Below are 27620 nucleotides of genomic sequence, written 5' to 3'. Positions count from 1 at the left end.
TGTAGTGTGAGAAGTCTGAATGTTCGATAAAATTTGTGTATTTGCCATAACTTGTCAATTTTAACATCTGTTTTAAAATTATGTTCTCTTAATTATATTGCCACCTAGTAACTAACATAAAGATACTTTTGTAGAACGCTTAGAGTGGGGAGTATCTCTTCCACCTCGGGTCCTTCTGACATGTCAAATGCAGCTTGATTCTTTTCTTCTCTTCATTTTTATGACTTTTCCTGTAACAGAGACAAAGTAGTCTGTGTCAGTTCTCAAGTCTGTTCTTTGATAATCTTCAGCAAAGTAAAGATTTTTTTTACTGATCCTCATTAACATGTTAAATGGAATAGGGAATAGAGAAATGGATGCAATTATAAGTGGTGTCATCCTGACCTTCTCAAAAAGCTTGTATGAGAGGTTAACAATGAAGGTCTCCTCTTAATAGACTGGATTGTCATTTGAGCCTGCATGCCGACCTTTGCAGGACTTGGTCAAAATACCCATACTTTTCATGCCCCTTATGTGAAGTGATGCTGATGTTGCTATTCAGGTGAAAGAGTGGGGGGGGGGGGGAAAACCAAACAAACTGTACACTTGAAATAGGTAAGGTGTCAATTCTTTTTACACATCACAGACTAGCTATTAGTGGCTAGGTAGTTTCTTGGTATCATGTATAAAGTGGAGTTAAGTCAGCCACTTCATCTGTGAGCTTTCTTATACTGTCAGACATAATCACTGGCTTACATCTTAAACAAAAAGTAAAATTAGCCCCAGAAAACCAGTCATTTTTCTTTGACACTTTAAAAGTTCATAATGGAAATCAAAATCAATAGGAACTCAAGATTAGTTACAGCATTGAACCAAGCTTTAGTGGGCAATTTTTACTTCTGGAAGATGAAGCAAAAAACAATGCTGCCTAACACTAGGTATCAGGTCTATTCTGGCAAAAAAGCCACAGTGCCAAGCAGTTTTTAATCTATCAGCCAATTTGGGTTTTGTGGGGCTAAAAAGCAAATTTTAGATTTAAGGGTTGTCTACTGAAGGCATGTTGCTTTTAGCTCTTTATAGCTGTTTTTTAGCTCTAAAATAAAAAGTCAGAGGGAGATAGCTCCACTGGTGCTGATGGGCAACTGCACGGGATGCTCCCAGAGATGAAGGCAATTTGACAAAACCACAAGAAAGCACCCAAGTTACTGAACTTTTGCAGTATAATCCAGGTAAGTATGCAGTTTATGCAGTTGAAACCCCCTGGGGTCTCATGCGTCTTTGTAACCCCTTTCTCTGTGTGCTAATCTGATCTTCTCCTGCTCGTGTTTGTTTGGACTGTTGCTGTATAGATCTGACTTAGCTATGCTTTGCTTGTACTGTCTTATATTCCTACCTAGCTGCTTCTCTGTTGATCACAGCTATAGCAGTAGCTTTTGCATTTTAGCGTGACTGCACCCCCGTCTTGTGTTTAGCTCACTGCTTGAGGTCATCTCTCATTTCCATCATTCACTTTGTTACATGCTTAATCAGTGCTGCTGTGCTTTGCTTGTTACATCTGAAAGGTCATGTTCTCCCAAATACCTTAGTTTTCCTTCTTAAAGCTGTCCTTTGCTGCAGTGCCTGGATTTAAAGACGCTTTGGATTATTGAGAACTTCCAGCTTCTGTCCTTGGCTGTGCTTATTTGTCCATATGCAGCTTGACTAGGAGTTTCCAACAGAAAAAGCTTTACTGTGTTGTTACTGTGATCAGCAACTATGAATTAACATCAACTAATGATTGCCTCAGCACCCGCGTTTAAAACGTACCAAAGACCGATAGGGATTCAAGTCATGGGAATGGGCTACTGTAGGGGGGGCGGAAAAAATCATTGCCATTCTCCATCAGTTTGGTAATCTTCCTGTGAAAGCAGTTGTCCTTGCTAATAAAGGAAGAACAACACTGTGTAGTAGGAAGATACATTCTGAAGACTTGTGGCAACTAATTGAAATGGTGTTCTTGGAAATAATTCCCCCACCTTTTGTGTCAAGTCTGTTTTGGAAATGACTGTTACCCTGGTTTTCTGCTTTCTCAGACTTCTGGAATTTAAGGTGAGTTGTGGAAAAGTGGAGGCTATGTTGTAATAGTGTTTGGTGTTGTAAGGACCCTGCCTTTGACCTTTAAAAAATTGGAAACAGTCCAATTCATGAGTCCCCTCATGGAAGTTCATCTGGTCTGTCAATATAGAAATACTGAATTTTCTGGCCTTTTTCAGGCGGCTCCTGGATTCTGTTTGGTAGTTACGGGATGTCTTCAAGCAAGTATCTTTCAGAGAACTTCTATGTGAAGTTATGTCAGAAAATGACCAAATGGGATCTGCTTTTATCACTTGGAAAGAAATGCAAAGCTTAAGTGAAAGTCTGTCTAGAGCTCTATAAGGCTTTTGACACGGTCCCCCACAATGTCCTTCTCTCTAAACTGGAGAGGCATGGATTTGATAGGTGGACTGTCCGGTGGATGAGGAATTGGTTGGATGGTCGCATCCAGAGCGTAGTGGTCAACATCTCAATGTCCAGGTGGAGATCGGTGATGAGTGGTGTCCCGCAGGGGTCTATATTGGGACCAGTACTGTTTAGTATCTTCATCGATGACACAGACAGTGGGATCGAGTCCACCCTCAGCGAGTTCGCAGATGATACCAAGCTGAGTGGTGCGGTTGACACACCAGAGGGACAGGACGCCATCCAGGGAGACCTGGACAAGCTCGAGGAGTGGGCCCATGGGAACCTCATGAGGTTCAACAAGGCCAAGTGCAGGGTCCTGCACCTGGGTCAAGGCAACCCCTGGTATCGATACAGGCTGGGGGATGAAGGATTGAGAGCAGCCCTGCCGAGAAGGACTTGGGGGTGCTGGTGGATGAAAAGCTGGACATAAGCTGGCAATGTGCTCTTGCAGCCCAGAAGGCCAACCGTGTCCTGGGCTGCATCACCAGCAGTGTGGCCAGCAGGTCGAGGGAGGTGATTCTGCCCCTCTGCTCTGCTCTGGTGAGACCCCACCTGGAGTGCTGCGTCCAGCTCTGGAGCCCTCAGCACAAGACAGACATGTTGGAGAGGGCCCAGAGGAGGGCCATGAAAATGATTAAGGGCGTGGAACACCTCTATGAAGAAAGGCTGAGAGTGTTGGGGTTATTCAGCCTGCAGAAAAGAAGGCTTTGGGGAGACCTTATTGGAGCCTTTCAGTACTTAAAGGGGCTTATAAGAAAGGTGGGGATGGACTTTTTAGCAGGGCCTGTTGCGACAGGGCAAAGGGTAGATTCAGACTAGATATAAGGAAGAAATTTTTTATGATGAGGGTGGTGAAACACTGGAACAGGTTGCCCAGAGAGGTGGTAGATGCCCCATCCCTGGAAACCTTCAAGGTCAGGTTGGATGGGGCTCTGAGCAACCTGATCTAGTTGAAGATGTCCCTGCCATGGCAGGAGGGTTGGACTAGGTGACCTTTAAACATCCCTTCCAACCCAAACTATTCTATGATTCTATGAAATTGGACAGATATTCATAGAATGAAAATTCTGTCTTGTGAGATAAAAAACTACTTTCAGGAGTTCGTGTCCAGAACTTAGAAAGGGTACCCAAAAATGTTTGGGTATGTTATATTCATAGAATCATAGAAAAGATTGGAAAAGACCTCTAAGATCATCATGTCCAACCGTCAACCCAACGCCACCATGCCCACTACACCATGTCCCTAAGGGCCTTATCTACGCGTCTTTTAAATACTTCCAGGGATGGAGACTCAACCACTTCCCTGGGCAGCCTGTTCCAAGGCCTGACCACTCTTTCAGTAAAGAAATTTCTCCTAATATCCAATTCCTTGCAAGAGTATTAATTTCTCCTTGAAAATCTGAATTGTATTTTTAAAAAATGTACTGAAAGAGAAACTGTGGTGAAAACACACCTAAAACCTGTCTGCACTGATGTATTTTAGCTACTTTTTTGGGGAGTGAACATGTAGTTTAGTAAATATCCTACATTTAGAAGTTAGTTGGAAACCTTGAAGTAAATGCATACATGTTAAAGTCTGATTGCATTAATGAAAAGATATTTCCCGTTATTTTTGTAAGGAAATTTCTTTAACACCATCCCCACCAAATTCATTCTGTGAATATTATTTTTGTTTTGCCAGGTTACTTGCATGCAAAAAGGTGGACGTCTGCTTAATCTTGGACGAATAATCTACAGTATTTAATTTGTTCTTCTTAGGAGAAACTGGAGAATGTGGTCTGAGTTTGGGTTTTTTTGATCTTTTATCCAATGGTTCTCTTCAGTTCATAAACACATCTAAGTTTAATGGTGCAATAAGGATTTTGGCCTGGGTATGTAAAGCAGATGTGTTTTTCTAGTGTATTTAAAATAATAATAATGTTTCAGTTTTGGGAGCAGAGAACGTGTGAAATCAAACCAACATACTTTTTCCGGCTCTCCTAAATCTGCATTTAATTTGGTAGGATATAGTTGTAGGAAATACTCTGCTAATGCAAACAATGTGCGAGGTGATTAGAAGTGTGGTGCTTTACAACAACTTCTCGGTCTCTACTTTTAGTCATGGACACCTTTTTTCATTGTACTGGGTGACAAATCTTAAAATGGTGAAATATATTTTACATTCATCTCTTCATTCCTACTCATCCTCACCTTAAAAACATTTAGCAAGTTCCATACTGTAGCTTCAGAGATTACAATTACTGCATTTAACTTCCCGCTCAACTTACTAGAGGGGAAAAAATGCAGAGATCCAAGTGTGTGAGTAATTGCAGCAACTTTTTTTATATGCAGTTATACCATATTTCAAGTGCTGCTTCTGTGAACTGAATGAAAAGAAAACAAAAGTTATATCTTGCAGATATAACTTCTAATATGGTCTTAATAGCCCCTATGCTTTGAACTGCATTAAATAAAAGGTTTTGGATGAAATTAAGGAAAAGGAGGAAAAAATGTACAAAATGGGTATTGTATTATCACTGACTTAAAGATGTTGTATGTCTGTCTTTCCATTCAGCCTTCAGTACTGAAATATTTTCAAGATCTATCTGTGAAATGCAAACTGGTTTTGTTCTGAGTGGGTTAGGGTCCCACTGTACTTGGTACTGCAGACTCCTAGGCAGCATGGCAGAGCTAAAAGCAAGAGAACTGAGTGAGTGCATCGATGACCTTACAGGTCTTTTCCAACCTAAATGATTCTATGGGTCTCTACAGTGAAAGACAGACATTTGCTTTCATTATCCTCAGTGCGGGGGATGGGGGGGAAATGGGTATGTGTGGTAGTTGTCACTCCACTATTTGAGTGGCGGGGGCGGGGGGGATTTAAATGCACTATGTGAATACTTGCTGAATGTCGGATTAAGTTTTTCTCTGGTTCACTAGTATAGACGAGCTAGGTGCTGAAACTATTTTATGCAGATACATAATGTGAGATATTGCACCTGAAGAACCCATGCAATTCATTGGATTAATTAAGTTCAAAATGGAAAGCCTGGTATTTGCTGCAGGCGATGCTTTCTTCAGCTTTCACCAAGCTGTTTTCACCCTGATAACTGGATCCTTGAATGCCAGGCGATTCTGAAACAAAACTGCAAACTGTTAGGGGTGCTTATGCATTCAAATGGCATATAATGTTACAGCTCTGTTGTCAGATAAAAGCTTATTAGTTTCACTTCGAGATTTCACTTCCAGGCAAAGGATTATAGTATAGTTCATAATCCTAAATGGTATATACCATGGTGAAGACCTATCTAAAATTCCTCTTGCTGTAGGAAAACTGACATCAACAATAATCTAAAAACAAAACAAAATAAAAAAACCCCAAAACACCAAACCCAAAACAAACCAAAAACCAAACCTCACCCTTGAAAAAACCTGCTTTGACAAGATTTGTTTATCACTATTTTTAGAACAGAGTCCCTTTAAGCCAGCGTAGGAAGAGGCAGACTCATCTCATAGGGGCTTTGCTATAGGAGATATTATATGAATGGGTTTTGAGACAGTTCCAAAGAGAAAGGTAGCTGTTGGGAGGTAGTCAGTATGGCTTGGGTTAAGTAAATACAATTGTCCAGGGAAAGTGTAGTCAATTTTCAAATTGAAACTTGGGAATATTTTCATGAGTGTTTCTGGCTCCTGGACTTCCATTCCCCATCTGTTAATCAGGAGTGGTGCCGTACTCCTCCTTTCCAAATGCAGTGAGAGGAGAAATACCTTAAAACTAAAAGTCCCGTATTTTGGTGTTCTCTTCTTTCCTGTGCAGTAGTCTCTGTGACGGTGTTGGAAAGCTGTAGAGGATTACAGTTCTGACATTACAACTGCAGATTCAGTTTGGCCTTGACGAAATGAAGTCAGGTCCAATGGTTTGTCTCGCACTGTAAGTACCTTTATGTAGGTGATAGGACGGCTGAGGCATCTGATGTGGACTGGGTTGTTTAGCGGGAAGGGTGCTGTTCGTAAAGGGAGACAGACCTAGGGAGAACTGTAGTATTATCGGTGTGGAAATGAGAATCGGCCCTGAGTTTTGTGCCTTATTAGGCCATTTCTCGTGTATGATAAAAACAACCCTGCCATGCTGAGCATAGAAAATTCTGTATATTTTTAGTACCTATGTAGAAACAGTATAGTTAAGAAAAATAACCCCCCCAAAAAATTAACCCTAAAGAAGACAATATAGAAAACTAAGTATGGCTAGTGCCTGTCACTGCATTGCAAGAATACTTCTTTTTTTATGAACTAAACACACTTTTTAATAGTAGTAAAACCCTAGAATGTATGGATTACATGTATGCCTCTTGGAAGGTTTTTTGTGTGCTGCTGTCTAGAGCTTTCCAAACAGCGGTCTTGTCGACACGCTTACCGTGTGAACACTACTTATGTACTGCATGCATTGACAATGTTTTCAATGTGGTGGTGTAAGTGTGGTTCTTGTATTCCCTTTGGTTTTGCACTTTGGTACAATAAATGTGCGACTGAGAGGGGCTTTATACACGTACAGAAGGCAGAGGTAGAGCAGCTGAGGCATCGTACAGAACCTGGAGTTAGTGCCTGCGAGGCGGTGGGGGAGCAAGAGGGAAGACAGTGAGGCTGCAAGTCAGCGGTGTGGATGTACTGTGGTCACGTGTAAAAGGAAAGCGCGCGCCCGTGTAGGAACTGGAGGGAGGTTGTGCTACGCGGCTGAAGAAGGGACCGTGGGGAGATTTGTAGGGTGGTGTTTAGAGGTTAATACTTAAAATCAGGGTTTTTTTAGCAGTTATTCTAACTTCTGGAAAGTAAGGATTGTCTTCAATTTCAGTCTTTGTATGTTCAGGCTGGTGTGAAATTTAAAATTAAGTTCTGCCACCTATTACATTGAATGGTACGTGTATCTATTTGGAGATGGCTTCCTAGAGTTGCGAAATCTTTCTTTGCAGAGGTCTACTTTGTGCTGGCCAAAGAGCACCTCCCTTGAATATAGAACCTTGCGTGCGCCAGCTCTTGCCGTGCAGCGTGCTAGGTTAGTCCACCTGAGTTGGAGAAGTGGTTTTTTGTTGGTTTTGGTTTTTTTACAGAAATGCGTACTTCCAGTTCTTTGGTTTCACTCCCAATGGTCACATTGATTGCACACTCGCTCACGTTCCTGTTGCTGGACTGTTACGGTCGCATGTGGAGTCAATGAACTGTTGGTCACAGACAGGCATTGTAAAAGCCTGTAATTTCAGGGATGCAATTCAGTAGTAGAGTGTGAAGCTCTCTGTGCAAAGATTGGAGGTTTCTGATCTAAACTGAGCTCTTTCAGCAGGAAATTATTTCAGGGGAGCACAACCTGAGTAGGTTTGATCGTGAAATGCCTGCCACCAATTTGATACATGTGAAAAAAGCAAATTAGTTGCAGGAAGGCCTATCGATATGCACTGATAGAAACGGGGAAGGAGTAAACTTGCTATTCTAAGCTCTGGTGAGGCTCAGTGGAGTGCTATATATAACTGTGTGATACTATGTGTGTAATTCCTGCAAGTGGGGAAACTGAGGCACTGTGAAAAGCAGTGCAGCTCGTATAGTGTGGGATAGTTGTGGTCATGCAGTGTCAGCCCTGCAGAACACAGTATTCCTTGCCTGAGAGCTCCTCGCTGAAAATCCGTTCATCCTTCCACATGAGGAAGTGCTTAGTGCTCAACAGACCAAAACTTGCTCCATGAATGTTACTATTCCATGAATGTAAATTGTTGTAAGAGAGAAGTTGTAGCGTGGATAGATGCAGCTTGCTATGGGGTGCTGTCTCTTCGTAACCCAAAGGATGGGCGCGGTAGTGATGCAGTGCAACGCCATTCTATTTTTGAGCTTGGCTTCCTGTGGGGCTGCCTAGCTGTGCTGTTATCAATTTCCCGTTTCAGAGGTCTTTCAGTAACACCAAGGCACTCTTGCGTGTAGAGCCATCAAAGCTGCAGCAATAGTCTTCCCGGGTTTAATACTGTGCTGAAGATCCCCAGCTCATGCAAGGGTAAAATTGAGGTCTGGGTCTCTCACTGGCAAAACTTTTAAGGACTAGGCTGGAAAAGAAAATTCTTTGAAAGTTGTCATCCTCGAGGACAGAAATGTGATGGACAAATGCCATAAAGGGAAGAGTGGTAACAGTGTAAATTGAGAAGGGTGCAGTTATGTGAGTGAGCTTCCTCCTGGAGAGGCAACAAACCTGGAGTTTACTCTACAGTAAGTTTTTCTATGGATGTGTGACAATACAGTGTTTGACCCTCTGTAGGGGAGGGCATCCAGGAGTCAACTCTGCGGGCTGCTGTTCTTGCAGCTATGTTAACAGCAAGAATTAGAGGATAATTGTTTTCATTAAAAATAGTGGGAGAATCCAGCCATGCTGATCACCCATGGGGGGCAGGGGCCAGGTGTCTCCTTCCCCGAAACCTACCCCTGAAATGTCACGTGAGCCAAGCAGTAGCTAATTACAGTGTTTATAACGCCATTAACCTTTAATCGCATAGTCCATTAGTGGACTAAGAACATTTAAAAAAAAAAAAAAAACCAAAAACAACAAAACACCAAAACACATGTCACGGCGTCCCACACAGTTACATGTTGCCACCCTCCAGGACTTCAGGCTGATGGCAGAAACCTCATGCATGGTCAGGGATGCCCAGGGTAAAAGATACCGCATCAGAAACTTGTTCCTCGAGAGCGTCCCTCTCTTGATGGCTGGCAGCTGTGTCAAGGGAGGACTTGTATGATGAATGAAAAGTAGCTTTAAAGGTCAGATTATCCAGCAGTCTTGTGGGAGCCACTGAGGCAAAACTGACAACCATAGTGTTTGCCTCTTTACATGGGTGTAAAGCTGGCCCTGATTCTGTAAATAATGAGGTTATATTTAGAAGTAAAGTGCATTATGTCAGACCAGTTCCAGTGGTAACAAACCATTTAATGAAAAAGCATTAAGCAAGAGAACTTTTTAACAATAAACATCTTCCTACACTTAGCACATTAGGGTGCTTAATCACCCCTCTGTATGGTTTTCGGTGTAGTATGTATGGTATCGAGTAACTGGCAAGCTACTTGGCATTTGTATAGCATCAAGCAGCAGACTACTTAGTCAGCCCATGCATCTAAATAATTACATATAAGAAACACTTGTGGAAATTAACCCCTCCATCTTATAGAAATAACCATGGCAATCTGTGTGGAGATAGCAGCTATTACTGCCCACATACTGATTGGTTTTGTTTCCCTATCTAACCCTGAGGTAAACAGAATAACTGGCACAGAATGTGAAGTGTTTTCTTGACTATTTAATGCTTTTCAGTGGGTTCTGCTAATGCAGTTGCATTGGCTAGTTACTCCTGCTAAACTATAAAATTGCTCAGGAGGGAACCGTTTCAGAATTGCTTGAGAGTAAGCCAGAAGCATAATGCCTGCATACATAAAATATATTTTAAAAGGAAAAAGTTAAAGCTCAGTGGGAATTGTTGGTGATCTGCCTCTCTTAAGATGAAGTTTACAGTTCCCCTTTATCAAATAATTTCAAGGTGAGCAACTCCTCAAGTCGAGGAGAGGAAAAAAATATAGGTCTGTAATAAAAAGAAAATACCTGTGTGGTTTTATTTTTAGTCTATGAGGAAAAAAACATATAGGAGGAGGTACGAGATTCCTGGGCTTGTTCTCCGGGGTCTGTGGTAGGTGATCGTCCAGACCTATTTTAAGCTCCTTGGCTGTATTTTCGCCCCAGGTTTTCTAGAAGAATTTTTAGTATTCGAAGTCCAGGTGTCCAGCCTAAGCGTACCTGTGCTCCGCGGGTCCCTGCCTGTGCTGCAGCGCTGCTTGCGTGCCGACATGGAGTCGGTCTGAAACACGATTGACGTCTGGCTGTAAGCACGGTCAGTCTGCCTGTAAAAAAAACATACGTTCACCAAGACAGCGACCTGGTTGTTTCCAGAATGGTTTATGTTCTGTTTTAACCTTAAAATAATTGAGGGTGTCCCTGTACCTTTGCGTGCCCCGCAGCTGCTGGAGGGAGGTTGCGGTACCGCGTGCACACGGATGCGTCTACGCTTGGCCGCTGGTTGGTGCGCGCTGCCTCTGTCTCTCCTCACAATCCTCTCCTCAGCCGGACCCTTGGCGACTAAGACACGATCTGTCCTACTTAAGGCATAAATCAGCCTTTAATGTTACTTAGGGAGTACACTAGGACAAGAGGGGCTGTTTCGAAGACACGGTGCCGGTGCGGCAGGGCTGGCAGGGCAGGCCTTGGCCTTGCGCCCCTGCGAGACGTTTGAATAAGGGGAAAGTAACGGTTTCCCAACCGCGCGTGCGGAGACCAGCGCAGCTTCCGACTACCGAAATACTAAATTGGCCTTTATCAGTTGTTAGAAGTATGCATACGAAGGGTAACCTCCCTGTATCTTTAGATCAAGTGCACAGGTCCATGCAGGCAATTATCACCATTAAGTTTACTGGCTTAAAGAAAAGGCCGGGGGGGGGGAGGGGGCTGAAATACTGACTTGGAACCAGAATTTCAACCGTGTTTTGGGTAGCAGTGGTGTAGTACTTGGGTGAAGTGGGGTTAGGTCCCTGATCCTCTGCAGCTTTCATGCGTGATTGTGGGTAAGCCATTAACAGAATTTAAACCCTCTCCCTGTTTTTGATTCCAAACAGTGTTTGTGGCTGTGAGACTTCTTGCTCCCTGGCTTTCTCTAAGGGACAGGCAGGGATGTGCTAAGACCAACGTTAGACGTGAAGGCTGCGATTTGCCTGACGAGTTGGTCAGTCGAGTAGTTGTGCTTTGTGTCCTGGCCCCTCTCCCGGTCTGTCCTCCTCCTCCTCTTCCCCGTGCTGGGCTGGCAGAAGCATTTGTGTGGTCTCATAAGGACCAGGCAGATTAGGAATAGAGCTGTCTGAGGAATGAAATGATTATTTTTATTTTCAGCCAAATCTGTTTCCCAATGTGGTTCACTGCACAGCTGCCTAAACACTTCACCTGGCACGAGGCAGGGGGCAATGCAAGGCAGGAACAAGCAGTCAGGGATACGAGTTGATTAAATTAGCGTTAAATGCTGGTGAATTAGACATCAAACTGCATCTTAAGTTGTGGTCATGTAGCATTGCCTATTGAGCAGCTATTTGTTATGATAAATTACATGTCTGTGTCCCAGTGATGTACCAGAGATGCTTTCTGGGACTTGCAGAAGTGCTGATCTGTCTGGAGTGTGTAAATCCCTCATCGTATGCCCATGCTGCAAAATGGTAAACGCGAGGATCCTCGAACTCGGGCTGCATTCTTCAAAGGAGACACTGACGGTGACTTGCGGCAAGTTCTGCGTGATGCAGTCACAGTGTGGTACCAAGCAAACTGACAGCACGGCTGGCCTTGGCTCTGCGGGTTCGTGTGTCAGGCGTGATGTTACAGGGAGGAAGGAAAAGAAGTTGCAGTTGTCTTCCAGCATGAATACATGCTTCGTATTTTCTACAAATGCAGGGAGATTGTCCCTGTTAGTCTGGTAGGAAAGACTTGGAATGAGCAGGGTGGTGGCTGCTCCTGTTGGATGCGATGCTGTGGCTGGGAATGCATTTTAAAAATAAACAAAAAGCAAATAAGGAAACAAAACAACATGGCTATTTAGATAACTAGTGTAAGTCTACTTGGCAGTGTTACTCCTAGTTGACTTTTTTCAGTGAATGTCCTTCTTCAACTCTTTTTACATACTATTTACCCCTCTCTTTCTAAATACCACAGCAGGAGCCAAGCCTCACCTTATAGGTGTTGGTTTTGCACAGTGTCGTGATCTGGGAGACTTGGCTTTGTTCTTGTGGTGAGTGATGGGGTTTTTGGAGGGTTGTATGCATTGCTGGGGGTACGTGTACACAGATATTCCGTGCCTATGTTTTTATGTCTATTCATATGTAGATCCATATTCTCAACTCTGATTCTGTATTGTTGCAGCCATACAATTTAGAAACATGCTTATGGTCTGCGGGGGGGGGGCGCAAAACAAACAACCAAAAAACCCCAAACAAACAAAACCCAACAACCCACAACTGCAGGTGCTGTGAGTCTGTTCCCGGACCTTCCTGGCCCCGGCACTGAGCCCCCTCTGTGTGCCCGACTGTCCCGAGCCCCGTTGGCTCGGCTGACCCACGCGTCCGCAGCAGGCGCCTGCATTTCGGCTCTTGCCTCTGACTCGCTTTGCTTCCCGCTGTGCTTGGGTGCTTGAAGGAGCTTTTGGGAAGGAAGCCACGGGCGTGTTTAAAACTCCAAGTTTGGGTAAAAAGCAAGGCGGGGAGTACCAAGGTCTCCAGGTGCACGTGATGCAATCTAAAAATTTTCTGTGTTTGCACATTTGCTATTTTAATCTGAAATTAAGTCACTGAAATAAAATGATTTAAGGTGGGGGCGCGGTTGGTGTTATGGAAAAGATGAATGAAGTATACAGCAAACAGACCGACACATTCAAACCAGGTACCGAGTACAAGCTTATGCCCTGAGTGTACCGCACCTGCCTGGAAACTTTTACAACCTCCTGATACCATGATATTAAGACGGCAGAGTCATTAGAAGGGAGGCTGTTTCAAATAATTTCCTGGCAATACTGAATTACGGGCACTGAAACTACTGCCGCTATCTCAAAGGCTCCGGCAGCTACCTGCCTCTGCACAGGCTGAGGCTGCTGCCAGGCACTGCTGAGAGCAAGGGGAAGAAAAGGATTAAAAAAAAGCCTCCTCTTAGTTCAGCTGCTGAAGTAATAACATATTTTTGTATCATTTGAATATTGCGTGCTGGATTTTTTTCAGTCATTAGTTTATAAACTTCTTTCATGGTTTGAGGCAAGCATCATAAATACTTTTCTGAGGCCAACACCAACCTTTTCTCCACTGCAGTTGCCGATGGGACCCTGACTCTATGGTTGTGGGCAGGTGTTTGCTTTTACGTGTGATAGGGCAGCTCCTTGGCAAATGTATATTGCTTTGTGTTTGCTTGGGGTATGCCTGGGCAGAGGGCAGGGGCTGCCTTGGGGCTGCAGGCTCGCTGGCTTGAGGGCAGCTGGAGCTTAGGGCACGCAGATGTATACATCTGTGCACGCTTGTGCAGGCTGTGGGCAATGCTTTCTCCCGGCTAGAGTGGTAGAAAGAGGGGAAAGAGGGAGCAGGGAAAGGTTGCTTTCCTTTAAACAAATTTTAAAAAAAAAAAAAAGGGATTCTAATAGTGGGCAGTGGGTTTTTCTCTCTTGAGTCTTGCTTGTGCCTGTGCAGAGCTACCCTGTCCTGACCTGGGGATAGCTCTGGGCGTAGCAACCTGTCACATGCTGTGAATCGCAGGATCGGTATGTGCCTTATCGTGGTTACTGCTTAAGAGTTGTGGGTGGGCTGGGTTGGGTTAGTTTAGGGGGTTTTGTGTTTCTAAGCTGTGAAAACTAAGCACAACCGGGCGTTGTATCTTTACTTCTTAGTTTGTATTCTTGGGCCAGAAGTTGTCAACACCTTGTTCCTGCTGGCTGTGTTTAAATTACTCATTAATGCTCAGACTGCTTTAGGCGGGGGAGGCCATGACCGATCTGGAAAGCTGCATATTTACTACTTCTTTTATTGGTAAAAAATCCCAAGTTTTTCGCTGCTATCAAAAGGAAGAGAAGTTTGGTATACTGGAGAGAGCAACACTAAACATAACTCCGCTCGGCCGGTACGAGCAATAGGCTTGCCTCCCTGGAAGACTGTGTTTTCCCGTAGCCTTTTGTTATCTTGCTGAAGATGCCTATTATGTGGAAGAGCAGGAGCACTTTGCCCTTTTTGTCTCTTTTTGAACTTTGACCAGTTGGTCAGGATTGATTATAAACCCAGATGCTAATTACGCTGCTTCTCATTTCATTGAACAAAGGTACGTTGGCACGCTTCCTTGCTGTGGCTGGAGTCTCCAGGACAAGACCCATGAAGTAAAATGGTTGAGGAGGAAGCTAAGAGCTTACCAATGGAGCTGAGTGAGAAGGGAGGTGTGGAGAACAACGGATTTGTTCAAAATGAGGCTTTTGATGACAGGGAGACCAATACCAGTAGCCAAGAAGAAATACCAAAAACGTGCAATGTTGATGTGGACCCAGCGGCTACGGAGGAGCTGGCGTTGAAGCCCTACGCGGGGATGCCAAAGGAAGTCTTGCTGAAGTTCTCCAGCCAAGCCCGGTACAGAGTCACCAGGGAGATTCTCTTCTGGCTCATAATCGCTGCTGCCGTCGTGCTTGTGTGCGCTACGATTGCGATTATTGCGCTGTCTCCAAAGTGCCTTGATTGGTGGCAGGCCAGTCCTATTTATCAGATCTATCCTCGTTCCTTCAAGGACAGCAACATGGATGGGAATGGGGATCTGAAAGGTGGGTGAATTTCCATTCTTGGTATGTGCAAAGCTGCGTAGAAGTAATCCGTGTGTGTATGTACATAAGTGTGTACCTACATGTGTAGATATACTTAAAAAACCACAGAGAAATCTCCCAACTGAGAAAGCCACCCTACTGGAGAGAGGAATAAAAGTTGTCTGACTAATCATTAATGGCAAATCACATTCTCATTAATACATCTAGGAGCTTCTTGCTCAAGTTGTTAAATCTAAGCCTGGAGTTAGAACAGATCTTTAGAGGTGGGGCTGAGAGCGAGCAGCAGCACAACTGCCATCAGAGTAAAATATCTCCACAAAACTGAGGTCAATCAGGAGGACGAGTGGTGCTGAGGGCTTTGTCATGTGAGGTTGGCTGCCTCTCCATAAGGAAAAGTGAGAAAAATAAAACTGAGAAAGAGGAGAGAAAGACGTGTTACTTTTTGTTCATGGTCTGGCTGTTTTTGAGCTCTTATGAGTGGATTGAGAAGGGGTACCTGATACTAAGAGGCAATGCCACTTACCAGTAGCTTAGCTGAGACTAAGTTTCAGAAGGGGAAGGCTCAACACCATAACGGACAATAAACTTCTAAACAAGAAGTACTATCTGTAATATACTCTACCAGCAAGAGAAGAAACTGTTTCTGTAGTTGCGTGCCAACAGTAACATGTCAGGAAGATAGAAGAGATTTGGGGTTAAAAAAAAAAAACAAACCACACACACACACAAAACCCCACCAAACCAAAAAAAAAACCATAGGAGACTTTTCCTAATGGCAGGGAAAACCTGGGATCCTTGCATCAAAATTGTGCTTCCTTTTGGGTGGTCTGAGGATTAATTGATGTTCCTTGAAATGGGAAAGTAATGCTGTTGCTGCATTTTAAGAAAATACTGGAGTTTGTTTTCAGAAGTGAGTGTTAAATTTATTAAATGGAACTGTAAATCTTTTTATAATACAGGGTAGAAATATGCTTTGATCCGATGTTTTTTTGAAATTCCTGCTTTATCTTCCTTATAAAAGTGGCTTTGAATGGTTTCCATTCTCATGCTATCCCTGAAGAAATGTCAAGATTGCCCTGCTACCTGAGACCAGTGAAAACAGAGGATAGTTATGTATCGAAGGGACCTATGTGCCATCTTTGACTGAGAGCCCACGGCAGACACATTTCAACAGAAATATTTTGCCTTTTCTAAACAGATGATGCCCTTTTCTTTTAAACAGGTATCCAAGAAAAACTGGACCATATCACGTATTTGAATATAAAAACCATCTGGATCACCTCTTTCTATAAGTCTCCCTTAAAAGACCTTGGATATGGAGCTGAAGACTTCTACGATATTGATCCCATGTTTGGATCAATGAGCGATTTTGAGAATCTGCTTGCAGCCATACACGATAGAGGTAAGCTGCGACCCTGAGCAAAATAACTCTAAGAAAAAGACGTTCACTCATATTATACAGGTGTAGCTTGTAGTGCTAGGTGATGGTCTGAGATTTCGATTTGTGCGTCTGGCAATTCCCCCGTGGTGGCGTTGAGCAGAAGCAGGTGGAGGTGCCAGTGAAGGGAGCGTGTGAGCTCCACAGCAACGCACGCTCTGTGATTGCTGTTTCCTGCCCTTGGGCGCTGGGGTAGTGCTGGGAGCGGGACCGAAGGTGCGGGGAGTTACAACGGCAGCATCAGGCTGCGGTTCATCCTCTGCAAGGCATGGTCCCCTCCAAGGACGTTTGTGGGTGGTAGGGCTGACATACTGTCTGCGCTGCCTGGTGCATATGGCTGTGGGCATCAATAGTCCAATGGGATCAAGGCTGAGATACAGTTGTTTCTGCCTTTGAATTTTATGACTGATGGCTGCTTTCTGGAGAAAGCAGGAAAACAATTATGATGCTGGGAGGGAACATACGCTTCCTTCCTGCCATTGCATCCTTGGTTGGTGTGTTTATGCCTTAGACCAAATGTTTGCTCAGGTGTTTCCCCTTACAGCTGTTGGGCTGAATGGAAAATGGTTTGCCAGTCCCAAAATCATTTGGGATTTCAAAAAACGTCTAGTCTTTAAGAAGGGTGAGGAAGAATATGTGTTCACTGGTGCTAGCCTGGTGAAGTGCCTTCCCCACCTGGGAGGTGGGAGACAGATGTTGAAGTCAGAGTTAGTGGAAGTGGTTCATAACAGCAGAAATCTGTTCTGATTTTTCTTCCCCCTCCTTCCCCTCCCCAGCAATGGGCGGGGGGGAGCAGCACCAGAACAATGTGTTGCAGCTACTTGCAGATTCTCGTTAGACTAACTGCATCAGTAGTCTGAGCCTTTTTGTTTGTGCTTGTGCATTCCCATATCAGCAGCCAACGGGGCTGTGCCGGCTCAAAATGTAATGTGTTCACCAGTCCCTTGAGCCTAAATCCTTCCAGCAAGAGCCTTTCTCTTTTGCCAGACCTGTGGGAAGGAAGAAGCCCAAACACTTCTGACACTGCATTAAGAAAAAATGTGAGCTTTGTCTTAAAAATGTTGAATTTAATATTTTTTTTTTTATGGTTTGAATTTTTTTCTGTAAGGGTTAAAAGTGATAATGGATTTAATACCAAACCACACAAGTGACAAACACCGATGGTTTCAGCTGAGTCGCAATCGGACCGGGAAGTACACAGACTACTACATCTGGCAGGACTGCACGCAGGCTGCTGGTTCCATCATTCCTCCAAACAACTGGGTAAACACGGGAAGGGGACACGTGCAAAACCCAAGCTGGATGCAGGCTGCCATGTAGCAAAAGCAGCTGTAACAGTTGTCCCAATGTACACTGGGTTATAAATGCCTGTTCCGAGGTGTTATTGAATGAGCTAGTGCAGATCAAGCTTTAAACCAGCTCAGGGTGGAGGGGTTCCTACTTCAGACAGAACTTAAAAAATTACTTTTGCTTCTTTCCCTCAGTGTTATATCTTCACTCATTAAACAAACAAAAAAGGGATAGTGGTGCACAAGTTGTTCACACTCGCCCCCTTTGGTGTCTGAGGACTCTGCTCTAGAAACTTCATCTCAGCTCCTCTGAAATCATAGATGGTGGGGAGGGAAACAAAACAGTGTTCTTGGGGTTTTTTTTCCCTTTTTCTGGAAGGTGATCAGGCCAGAAAGTGGGTCACCTATTTCAAATATATTTATTTGAAATTTGAACTGATGGGTGCATGATTAGGAACGTGTGTATTCTAAAAACTCCAGGTGGAATTAATATTTTGTACCAGCTAGTGTCATTTCTCTTTAAACTTAAAGTCTTAAGAGATATCTTAGCTTTTGGAATCTTTTATTACAGAGATTATAAACTTAACATTTTAACACGCTGTTTTTGATGCTTCAAAGGGATAATACCAGGCTGCAGAAAGCTCTAAGTTAACTAAAGCTATTTTTAGTAAGTTTTAAGAAAAACAATTCCAAAAGAAATGCTCCCACCCATGTTTTCCCCTCTATTCTGAATAATTCCCAGTGAAAATCTACTTGGGAAAAAAAAATGAAACAGAACATTGAAAAAGAAATACACGTGGCAAAGCATGGCTAAACGGAGAGCAACTAGCAGGAGAAGGAAATGTAAAACACAAGTACAAAAATTACTCAAAATTTAGTCCATTGATTAGGCATTTAGGGCTTTACTATATGCTTGTAATGCACCACATCTTAAAGTATGTATAGGCGTAAATGTTTGTTAAATTAAGAGTTCTGATTATTTCCCCCCTCCTGTACATGGGCAGGTGAGTGTCTTTGGGAATTCCAGCTGGCAGTTTGACGACGTGAGAAAGCAGTGTTATTTGCATCAGTTTGGGAAAGAACAGCCAGACTTAAATTTTCACAACCTTGCTGTCCAACAAGAAATCCATGTAAGTATGTAACCTCCTGCTGCTGAGCCAACAGCAAAGCAGCTATTTCTACACTTAATTTCTCTGATTATTTGTGCTGCACAATTTACAATCTAGTTGGAAGTAATTCAAGGGTTGCAGCATATGTAAACAATTGAAACAAAAAGGTGTCTAGACAAACATTAAGTTTATAAGCAAAATTCAAGCTTGATGCTGTAATGCTTCCAGTATCGGAGCTACGTTTCTTCAAGTCTTTCCAATTTAAAAGCAAACAAGCAACCAAAAAAAAAAAAACAAAAATCCAAAAAATTGTCCTTGAGTGGAAGTACTGGCAGCGGGTGGTATTGCAGTCCTCTGGATTTTAAGAAGGTATGACTATTGCTTTTTTTGCTGGCTTAAGTCCCCTGCTCTCACAAGTGCCTGGCAAGATCTTGATGAGTTTTTGGAACAGGCTATTGCACTTTAAAAGGAGCTCCCTTTCCCTTTCTCTTCCCACTAAAGGCTATCTTAAAATTGCTTTGATGCTTCAGGAGCCCTCTACTTTTCAGCCTAACCTTATTCGCGAAGTGTTTATACTTAGCTCTCTATGAACCAAACCTGTCCTTCAGCTGAAATAGCTTTCCCCACCCTTGTTTATGCTTATTTGTTTTTTCAGCTCTGACAACATCCCTCTTCAGCTTTTGTTAAGCTAGATTAAATGGGGTGAGCTTTTCCAATCTTCCCTGAAGTGAGAGACTCTCCATCCCTTTGTTTAGCTGCCACTTATTCCTCGCAGCACTTCCAGCCTGAGGTTTTTCTCAAATGCAGATGGCCAGAATTAAACAAATTTAACAGAAAAGATATCTGGGCAGAATCTTTTACAGTGGTATAGGTACTTCTCCCTCTGTGTCCTAAGATTGCTGTTACTTGCTTTGAAGTTGGTGTTAGTAGTCTAATAAGCCAACATGACTGCTGCCTGGAAGCAGTTAACTGCTCTAGTCTCCATCAAGAGCCAAGGATGAAGGCACTTAGCCCCCTTTGGATGTTCTATCAAGGACAATTAATGGAAGGATTGACTGGAAGGTAAAGGGGGTCTTGCACTGAAGCCTATGCTGAAACAGAGCTAAATCACTCAAGTGGAGAGAATTTTTTATCTCTGTTGATACAAGGAGCTGTTAATTAGCCAGTCAAATGTGGGGATGGCATGTTGTTTTAGCAAAAAGATGTTTGGATTTTCAAGGAAGTGAGGCAATGCCGATTTGAATTTCAAGGAATGCCTGGGCTTGTGGATAAGGGGGAGATAGTGAGTTTTGACCTGTCTACATCTCTGATGACTTTACTGGGGGGAGGGATGGACAGCCCTCACAGCGAGAGTGCTTCACCAAGGCAAGGTGGTGCTCTGATGAAACCTCATGCCTGTCTGCATCACGTCTCCCAGCAGACAGTGTAGAATTCATTAAAATATGGGGAAGTGGGCCTGAACATGGGGAGTCTGACAATCGCTGCTTTTTTCTTTTTTTTTTCTTTTTTTTTCTTTTTTTTTTCTTTAAGTTATACCCCATCAGCTACCTCAAGTGTTTTGATTTAGTCCTTAATTGTTTGCTACTTTGTGCTGTTGAATTTTGGTGCATTTCTTTGACGGTAGTATTCACAGCTGCCCAATTGTACTGGGAACATCTCACTGTCTCTCTGGGGCCTCTCCCCTCACCATGGGTACTGCATGTGCATGAAGAAACAAAACACTTTTGGTCATACTTTTTAACTAAAGCATGAAATGAGACCGCTCTTGAGACTGATCCTTGAAGAACTCCACTAGTAACTTCTTTACATCTTGGTACTTCCCTTAACACCATGTCTTTCCACTCACATCTTTTTTCCTAGCATTGCACATACTTTTCAATGGTCCTGGCTAATTTTTTTTAATGGTACCCGATACATTACTGAAGCTCCAGTAGCAAACAGACGCTGCATTTCCTATGCAAGAAATGAAATTAGTAAGTTTGGCCTGATAACACCAACCTTTGGTAAATACTTATGAGCATCATTAATTGCTCCAGCATGTAAAAGAATAATCTTTGTCTAATATTTTAATTCAAAATCCTGTTTCAGAAGGTTAGGGCTGTGGGACTGAGCAGGAAGCAAACTTACTCTTCCAGAGAAGCTCAAGTCTTTAGTTTAGCCAAAGGGTATGTGGGAGCAATGAAACTTAACAGCCATTGTGCTGTAGCTTTCTTGCCTCAGTGAGTACCACATCAGTGCTTGGTATTTGTACTGCTGATACCTGGTGTTGCTTTTGCGATGAGCCCGTGCATAAACACAAATTAATTTTTGGTGGAGTCAGTATTGGACAGACACCATATTGAGAGCTGCTGCTTTCAAAATGGCTCTACAAGAAAGTACAACTCGGTAAGGTGGAGTCTTTATTTGCCAAACAAAAATCTGTAAAGCTTGAGCATGGACTAGTTCTATTCCAGCCTATTCAGGCAAGTGTACTTCATACATTTAAAAAAAAGGTAATTCAATAGCTGTCTTAAAAAAAGTTTTTGTCCTCAGATGAAAAAAAGCATCTGATCTAAAAGAATGTTTGCAGAAAACACTCAAGAAGGACTGAACTTTAGAGCTGTTTGTTAAAACTAGAGCAATTAAAACTAGTAATATAATAGCTACTGAAGTAGGATATAATTTTACTAATAGTGACTAACCTTTGAATTTGATAGTGAAATTACAAATCAATAGCAGTTAACTTGGATAATAATTTTTCATGTTCCTGCAAAATCAACAAATAAGCCTGAGAATAAAATAAAAAAGTTCACATCAGTCAAATAAAAGAGAACAAATGTTTTAAGAGCTCTGTTGTATAAAAAGAAAATTAGTGGCACAAGGTCTGTGCAGAACAACATATTTTTGCATATTTGAATCAATGTATTCTAATTGTGTGCAGCCATGATGGGTGTTCACCAACAACAGCGCTTAGCATGAGCTCAATTGTTTTGATGGATGAGATTAGAAACAGCTTTTAGCGAGGCATGCCCTGGCTTTGGTCTCGTGAATTACGGGAGAAGTTACAGACCAGTCTTTTTCTTTACTATACTGGGTGAAATAAGAAGACGTGCCCTATTTAGATCTTAGTTTGACCTTAGATGGACATGATTCACTTTAACTTTTAGTAAAATTTCAAGTACAAATAAAAAAATAAATTATTACATATTAATACCTACTAACAGGTTTAGTTTTCTTCTTAAGTATGTACTATTTTGAACAGGATGGGCTCACTTGGAATTCTCAACTTTTACCTTTGTTTAGGATATTATCAAATTTTGGCTCAGCAAAGGAATCGATGGATTTAGTTTCAGCGCTGTTAAATTTCTTTTAGAAGCAACACATCTCCGAGATGAGCCTCAAGTGAACAAGTCCCAGAATCCAGTAACGTATATGTTCTGTCTTTGCTTTTTTCCCCTGTATTTCCCACTGGGGCAAGAGAGTGTATGTTTTTACTCTTTTGGGTCTTGACTATGGCTTTAGGAAGACTGAGTCAGTTGTGTCCCTTGGAAGGCAGGTGGCTCCTGGGCGCTCTGCAGAAGGAGCACATAGAAGAAAGAAGCCCCTGGGCTGAGGGTGTAGGTCAGTGAGATACCTGCAAGCAGGAGCGCTGTGGGTGGGAAGAGAATTGTCCATATACACTTCATAGTTCTGTTCTGACACTGTTGCTTTGAATTTTCTGTTTAAAATAATTTGCGTTTCAATTTATATTCTAAAAAGACGAGTCTTGTGATTTTAATAGTTGATTGCTTGTCTTTGGGGAGCCCGCTACAGGAGGTAAGCTCAGAGCTCTTGCCCAGTTGGGATCCCGTAGCAGTCACTAGCACATATTTCTTCTACGTTGCTAGTAGGAATCAGAGTAAAACAAAAAAAAACCCCTCATATTGGCAGTATGTCACAGTGAGAGGTGGCCGGACACATTCAGAAGCATGCACCCTGTTACTTATGCTATTTGCTTTTGCTGAGATAGGGAACTTGGTGATGTTCCCAGGTAGCACTAAGACACTGTTCCCCTGCGGAGTTGGGGATCGCATAAAACTTGTCAGCTCCACAAGTATCATTGCCTTTGTAAGTTATGACAACAATGTTGTGTATCTTTCCAGCCTGGTGTGTGGCCACAGCACCTGCTGTGCTCGCTGCTGCAGATGGGCTCCGTTGGTTAGTGCTGCAGGTGGACTCTCCCTCTTGAAGGACGGGATCCAAAATACTCAGCCCTCTGCGATCGTATCTTTAGAGTTCCCCAAATGCAGTTCAGCTCTGCACTGTTAGTGTTAGTATGCTAAACTCATTTCAGTTAAAATTTATCTGGACTTGTGCATTGTCTCAGGAAAGGATGGGAAGTTTGGAGAGTTCTGAAATCTAAAATACTGGTGAACTAGTGGGAAATATTGCATTCTTCTTTAAGGAGAGTATCACAGCCTATTCCCAGCTCTACCATGACTACACAACCACGCAAGTTGGTATGCATGATATCATCCGTAGCTTCCGTCAAACCATGAATCAGTTCAGCAGTGAACCTGGCCGATACAGGTAATCATTATTACACCTAGGGAATTTTTCTCTAATATTTGTCACCCCCTTGCTAGCAATAAAATGTTTTTCTTTTTTTAATAACATAATATGCCATAAAAAGTTTCCCTCCTCAAATGCAAATAGAGGTGCATAGGCTGTATTACCTCTTCCCCAATGTGTGAGGGAAAGGAAATGAATTGGCCTTGGTAGTTCTGCTGTATCTATGCACTGTACAAAAGTAGGCAGAACGGGCAACCATTCGGACCACAGAGACGCTGTGATTAATCAGCCCTGTGGCTGATTTATTGTCTAGTATTAATAGTACTGTTCATGTCAGAAACATAGCCAGAGATTGTTAAAATCACAGAATGGTTGAGTTTGGAATGGACCTCTGGAGGTCATCTGGTCTGACCCCCCTGCTCATCAGGGCCACCTAAAGCTGGTTGCTCAGGACCCGGTCCAGATGGCTTTTGAACATCTCCAAGGATAGAGACTCCACAACCTTCCTGGGCAACCTGTTCCAGCGCCCAGTCATCCTCACAGTAAAAAAGTGCTTCCTGATGTTTAGAGGGAACTTCCTGTGTTTCCATCTGTGCCCATTGCCTCTGGTCCTGGCACTGGGTACCACTGAAAAGAACCTGGCTCAGTTGTCTTTGCACCCTCCCTTCAGGTATTCATATACGTTGATGAGATTCCTTCCCTGAGACTTCTCTTCTCCAGTCCCACCTCTCTCAGCCTCTCCTCATAGGAAGGATGCTCCAGTCCCTTAATGGTCTTAGTGGTCTTTTGCTGGACTCCCTCCAGTATGTCCATGTCTCTCTTGTACTGGGGAGCTCAGAACTGGACACCACACTCCAGGTGTGGCCTCACCAGTGCTGAGCAGAGGAGAAGGATCACCTCCCTTGACCTGCTGACAACACTCCTAATGCAGCCCAGGATACCGTTAGCCTTTTTTGCTGCAAGGGCACATTGCTGGCTCATGTTCAACTTGGGGGACCTCCTGGTCCTTTTCTGTAAAGGAAAGCATGGAAATTGCTGCAATGGAGTTATGTGGATGTGGATTCAGAAAGGTAAGACTTCAGTCAGATACTTACAGCCTTTTGTTGACTCTTGTACATTTTTCTCCAGAAATTTCCAAGAAATATTTCTCCTTGTCTCCCTGTCTGCCTTACAAAATATTGTTTCTCTGTATTAATCTTTTTTGATGGGGAGGAGGGAAGCGAACATAATTCTTAACGCTGTGTTATTTTCTAAGTATGTCCAACACCATTCCTAGCTTCCTTCCACTCTGTGCAAATCAAGAATGAGTCAAAAAAGGTACTTGTGTACTTCTTTGTAGGTTTATGGGTTCTGGTGGTGATAAAAAGGAAGAGATTGAAGCAACAATGATGTATTATGGAACAACTTTTATCCAAGAAGCAGATTTTCCCTTCAATTTCAACCTAATTAACATGAAAAATCTATCGGGCGACAGTATTTTTGAAGCTGTCAACTTGTGGATGAAAAACATGCCTGCAGGAAAATGGCCAAACTGGGCGGTAAGAGTTTTAGACCAACTCTTATAGGAAGGGCTTGTTTCTATAGGTGATAGAAACCTATAGGTGATAGTTCCTCATATGGTGATAGAAAGCTCCTCCACACGTACACACTGATTTCAGTGGGATCAGCAGCAGCCTGAGCCTATGGCTGAGGTATGGTACCTATCCAGGTGAAACTCTCAGCTGCTGTGGCCACAGTCGTGGCTGTCCTGCCCTTCGATAACAGTTACACTCCCTGTGCAAGGGTCACAGAAGGGAATTTATCATCATGCCTCTCCCGCGGTGTCTCCAATGTAGTATGGGGCATTGGCTTAAATAAACCACCACTGGGGACGGGATTGGTACAATTATCCTTGGCCATAAACTGACTCAATGCAATGGATTCTGGAAACCTCCCAGGGCCAGGGAAGAACACAGCAGGCAGCTTGAGGGCAGTTAACTTAAAACCTGGTCTTTGCTATGAAGCATGTTTGGGATGTGCAAGAGATGTTTTCAAAACAAGCACCACCTTCACACAGCAGAGAAAATGGCAGGAATCTGAGGGAATTGCAATCGTGGAGGGTTGTTATTTGTCATCTCTCCTCACTTCTGCCTCATGTGCTGCTGGCAGGACTCCTGTGTGCTAAATTATTTGGGGCAGAAGTTTGTACTGGCACCAAGATTAAAAAGATAATTGCCCTCACAGGCCTGGAGGGGAAACAGAAAAAGGAAAAAAAAAAACCTACTACCTTGTTAAATTAGTTCACCAATTTCACATATGCATGGAATTTTATAATGTGTGTTTAAGAGAATGATGTTTTTTTCAGATTGGAAGCCCTAATGCTGCTCGGATTTCATCTCGGATAGGGAAGGAGTATGTCAATGTTATGAACATGCTGCTTTTAACCCTCCCTGGTACCCCTGTAACTTACTATGGTGAAGAAATAGGCATGGAGAACATTGCATCAGAAGATGTAAGTGAAGAACGTATAAACTCTGATCCTGTTGTTCAGTTCTGAGTAACAGAACTTTCAAAAATACAAGAACTTTTGTCTTATTTACCAAACCCACTCCTTCTCACTGTTTAGATGGTTTTCTGTGTTCCCCATGGCAAAACCATTGGACAGGACATGGAAATGGCCAGGACAGAGACCAGAACCAAGGCCTTGATGTGTGTCTGAGCTGCTAGACTGCCATCATGGTCCCTGATTTCTGTCCTCTGCCAGATGAGTCTTGCATGGTTTGCAGTGGTGTGGCTTTGCTTTGCTTCAACAGAAAGGGCAGCAAGTGCCAACACCGGGCCTGGGCTAGTGGTTAGAAGAGGTGTGTTGCAGTCATCTGAGGCAAGAAGAACCGAGTCGCTATCTCCTTCCTCCCACAGAAGTACCCTAATCGCTATGTCAAAGTCCATTATTTCCTGGCTGCTATTTAAAGGAAATCAGAGTTCGTGAGAGACCGTAGCTACAGCCATCATTTCCTGCAGACTGCTTTGCTCTGACTATGCCAAGGCACCTGTCTAAGCCACAGCCCTCTACAGTGTGCCCAAGCTCTGAAGAAGGGATCTCCAGAAAGGGAAGAAGTGGCTTTTGCCACTGCTTGTCACGCAGGGTTTTTTGATGTGTCTTTTAGATCCCTTTCTATAAAGGATTTAGGTACCTGAGCCTGGGAACCAGATACCTAGCTCACTTGATCATAGCTACAAGTAATACATGACAGGGTGTTTGTTAGATTACAGAAATTTTTGGAAGTAAGTTATTCAAGGCCAAGGGATTAAAACAAAGTGTCTGTGCCTTTCACACTGTGCTGACCTGCATAACTTAAAAGCTTTCACGTTCAGCCCCTGTAATTTCTTGTCTCTTCTGTGATCATACCTGACTTCTGTTGTGTCTTGTTCCCCAAGATGTATGGGCATGACTGGAAAAAGTCATGCCCAAAAGGGAATAGATCAGCTCTGCCTCTCATGACCATATTTGAGCACCATGAGAACATGGTCCTATGGCAGACGCTGGTTTCACTGTGGAAAGCCTCTGTTAGGGAATGAGACAGCCTCTGATGATGTTACCAATGGTGTTGGCTAGTTTTGTACCAAAGGGAAAGAGATACTTGAAGAAGCACGGGATCATCTCCAGGTTTGTCTGATTCAGATATGAGGAAATTATTCTCTGATTTAAAAGGAAATCTCATTTCCCCTGAGAAACACCTAGGTCAAAATACCTCCTGCATTTTCCTCCTGCTGCTGATTACTGCTGACAGAATGATATTCTTCAGAAAAGTGGCTTGCCCTTGGCTCCTCACGGTTTACTCTCTTTTAGTGGCCACCCTGTGGCTCACGGCTTTGTAACAACACAAAACCACTCTTCATTCAGTCTGGAGAGGAAGAATCCCTGATTAATGGATGTCTTAAAAAGATAGAAAGTATTTGCTCAGGGTATAGCTTTTAGCCCCAGCATTTGAAACACTTCAGGAGAAGCTGAAATAGGTAAAGATGAAAGGGAGTGTTACCAGTGCTGAAAACTTAGGATTTTTTTCCCCTGCTTTTCAGAACATGCTAAAAGGAGAAACCCGTTATTTATAATGTCACAAAGCAAAGTGACAATTTCCTTTGTTGAGCTGCTGTTCTGACAGATTGTATTGAAAAGTGCCCTTTATATGAAAAACAGTTTTCATGGAAAACAAACACTCAAAGTATGTGCAAAATATTTTATGCCCTCTTATATCATTAAATTTAAGTGTCAGATCTTTTGGCAAGCTCTTCAATAACAATGAGGAAGCTTTTTCAGAATTTTTCTGAATTCTTCAAAATGAGAACTTCAGACTTTTTACATTGACACTTTTTAATCAGCCAAAAGCTGGTTTTCAATAAATTTTTTGCACTTGGAAATAATTTTATCTTTCTCACACAAACAATC

At 43.0% G+C, this 27620-nt stretch overlaps 2 protein-coding genes across 2 annotated transcripts in view; one reads left to right on the top strand and one right to left on the bottom strand.

The window, feature by feature from the left end:
- Window positions 1–6807: 6807 nt before the first annotated feature.
- The window catches only part of SLC3A1 (solute carrier family 3 member 1), a 22890-nt gene continuing 2077 nt past the window's right edge, over window positions 6808–27620 (top strand). The window contains exons 1-9 of the mRNA XM_075146890.1: window positions 6808–12281; window positions 14342–14828; window positions 16051–16230; window positions 17375–17529; window positions 18560–18685; window positions 21947–22066; window positions 23088–23212; window positions 24534–24732; window positions 25539–25685. Coding sequence (XP_075002991.1) covers window positions 14402–14828; window positions 16051–16230; window positions 17375–17529; window positions 18560–18685; window positions 21947–22066; window positions 23088–23212; window positions 24534–24732; window positions 25539–25685 — 1479 coding nt within the window. The 5' untranslated portion in view covers window positions 6808–12281; window positions 14342–14401. The remainder of the gene's footprint in view (window positions 12282–14341; window positions 14829–16050; window positions 16231–17374; window positions 17530–18559; window positions 18686–21946; window positions 22067–23087; window positions 23213–24533; window positions 24733–25538; window positions 25686–27620) is intronic.
- The window catches only part of PREPL (prolyl endopeptidase like), a 23871-nt gene continuing 22561 nt past the window's right edge, over window positions 26311–27620 (bottom strand). Inside the window, exon 15 of the mRNA XM_075146880.1 lies at window positions 26311–27181. The gene's annotated coding sequence lies outside the window, so the exon portion shown is untranslated. The remainder of the gene's footprint in view (window positions 27182–27620) is intronic.

The sequence above is a fragment of the Calonectris borealis genome, chromosome 3 (genome assembly GCF_964195595.1).
Source record: "Calonectris borealis chromosome 3, bCalBor7.hap1.2, whole genome shotgun sequence".
Classification (NCBI taxonomy): domain Eukaryota; kingdom Metazoa; phylum Chordata; class Aves; order Procellariiformes; family Procellariidae; genus Calonectris; species Calonectris borealis.
The sequence above is the reverse complement of the archived record's forward strand: the minus strand, read 5'-3'. Positions and strand labels throughout refer to the sequence as shown.